This window comes from Monoraphidium neglectum (assembly GCF_000611645.1).
Source record: "Monoraphidium neglectum strain SAG 48.87 unplaced genomic scaffold scaffold02374, whole genome shotgun sequence".
Taxonomy (NCBI): Eukaryota; Viridiplantae; Chlorophyta; class Chlorophyceae; order Sphaeropleales; family Selenastraceae; genus Monoraphidium; species Monoraphidium neglectum.
The window spans coordinates 7,382-8,647 of record NW_014011254.1 but is presented as its reverse complement, the minus strand read 5'-3'; the positions used below and the strand labels follow the sequence as shown (position 1 = coordinate 8,647).

The 1,266-nt window shown below is 75.9% G+C and overlaps 1 protein-coding gene across 1 annotated transcript in view; it reads right to left on the bottom strand.

Moving 5' to 3' along the window:
• Window positions 1-284: 284 nt before the first annotated feature.
• Window positions 285-1,266, bottom strand: part of MNEG_10577 (hypothetical protein) — a gene marked incomplete at both ends in the record, with an annotated part of 2,947 nt that continues 1,965 nt past the window's right edge. The window contains one exon of the mRNA XM_014040952.1: window positions 285-1,225. Within this exon, the coding sequence (XP_013896406.1) occupies window positions 285-1,225 (941 nt within the window). The remainder of the gene's footprint in view (window positions 1,226-1,266) is intronic.

Below are 1,266 nucleotides of genomic sequence, written 5' to 3'. Positions count from 1 at the left end.
CCGGCGCGCGTCTGTGCGTGTGTCGAGTCAACGGGTCAGCGCCGGAGGGGCGGCGCCGGGCCATGGGGCCCGCAACGGGGGCGGCGCGTCATTGCGACGCGCGTCCGAAAAAGGAAGCGGAGGGGCTGTGAGCGGCGCTGCGTGCGCGCCCAGGGGGAAGGGGCGGGCGGCTGCGGGCCCTGTTGGGCCGCGCGCGCCGCGCGGGCCGCGGCGGCCGGCCGTCCTCTGCAAAACTGTACAAGAGCCGCGGGGGCGCCAGGGCGCGCCGCGGGGGCGCTGAGGCTTTATGACGCCTTCCCGCCGCTCGCGACCGGCCCCTTGCTGCGGCTGCGCTGCACGACCACGCCAGACGCGTCCTCCACGCCAGCGGCCGCGAGCGCGCCGCCGGGCAGCATGCCGGCAAGCAGTAGCCGCAGCGACGAGTCCAGGCCGCCGGCGGCGCCGCTGAAAGCGGAAAGGCCGACGGCGGTCGCCGTGCTGGCCAGCGCCGACCCCGGCGACGCACCAGCGGCGCCGTTAGTGCTCGCGCTGTGCGCGCGCTCAAGGCAGAGCGCCAGGCCGGGCGGCGCGGGGAGCGCGCCGGGCGCGCCAGGCGGCGCGACGAGGGGGCTGCTGGGGGCGCTGCCCTGGCCCTCGTGCTTTGGCAGCAGCTGCGACAGCGACTGGGGCGCCGCCGCAGGGGCGGAGAGGCCGAGGGCCTGCAGCAGCGAGGGCGGCGCCGACGCGAGCAGCGACAGCGGGGGCGGCGCGAGCAGCAGCTGCTGCTGCTGCTGCTGCTGCTGCTGCTGCTGCTGCTGCTGTGTAGCGCCCGCGGACGCCACGGTGCGCTGCTGCTGCTGCTGCGCTGTCGCCGCGTGCTGCTGCAGCTGCTGCAGCAGTGCAATCTGCTGCTGCCGCTGCTGCTGCTGCTGCCGCTGCTGCAGAGCCGCCGCCTGCTGCTGCTTGATCGCCGCCACGAACGCCGCCGCCTGGCCGCCCGCGCCTGCGCCCGCGCCCTCCTCACCGCCCCGCCCCGCTGCGGACGCCGCCGGGCGGACCGCGGATGCGGCAAACGCAAGGTGGTGCGCGCCGAGCGGCAGCGCGCCCGAGGCGGCCTCAAGCTTGACCGCGGCGTGCGCGGCCTGGAGGGAGGTGTGCAGGGCCACGAGATCCTCCTGGATCTCATCTGTTGGCTCTTCGGTTTCCGCGTCTGGCGGGGGGGCGTCCTCGAGGGCGTCCTCCACGCCTGTGTGTGTGTGTGTGTGTGTGTGTGTGTGTGTGTTGTGT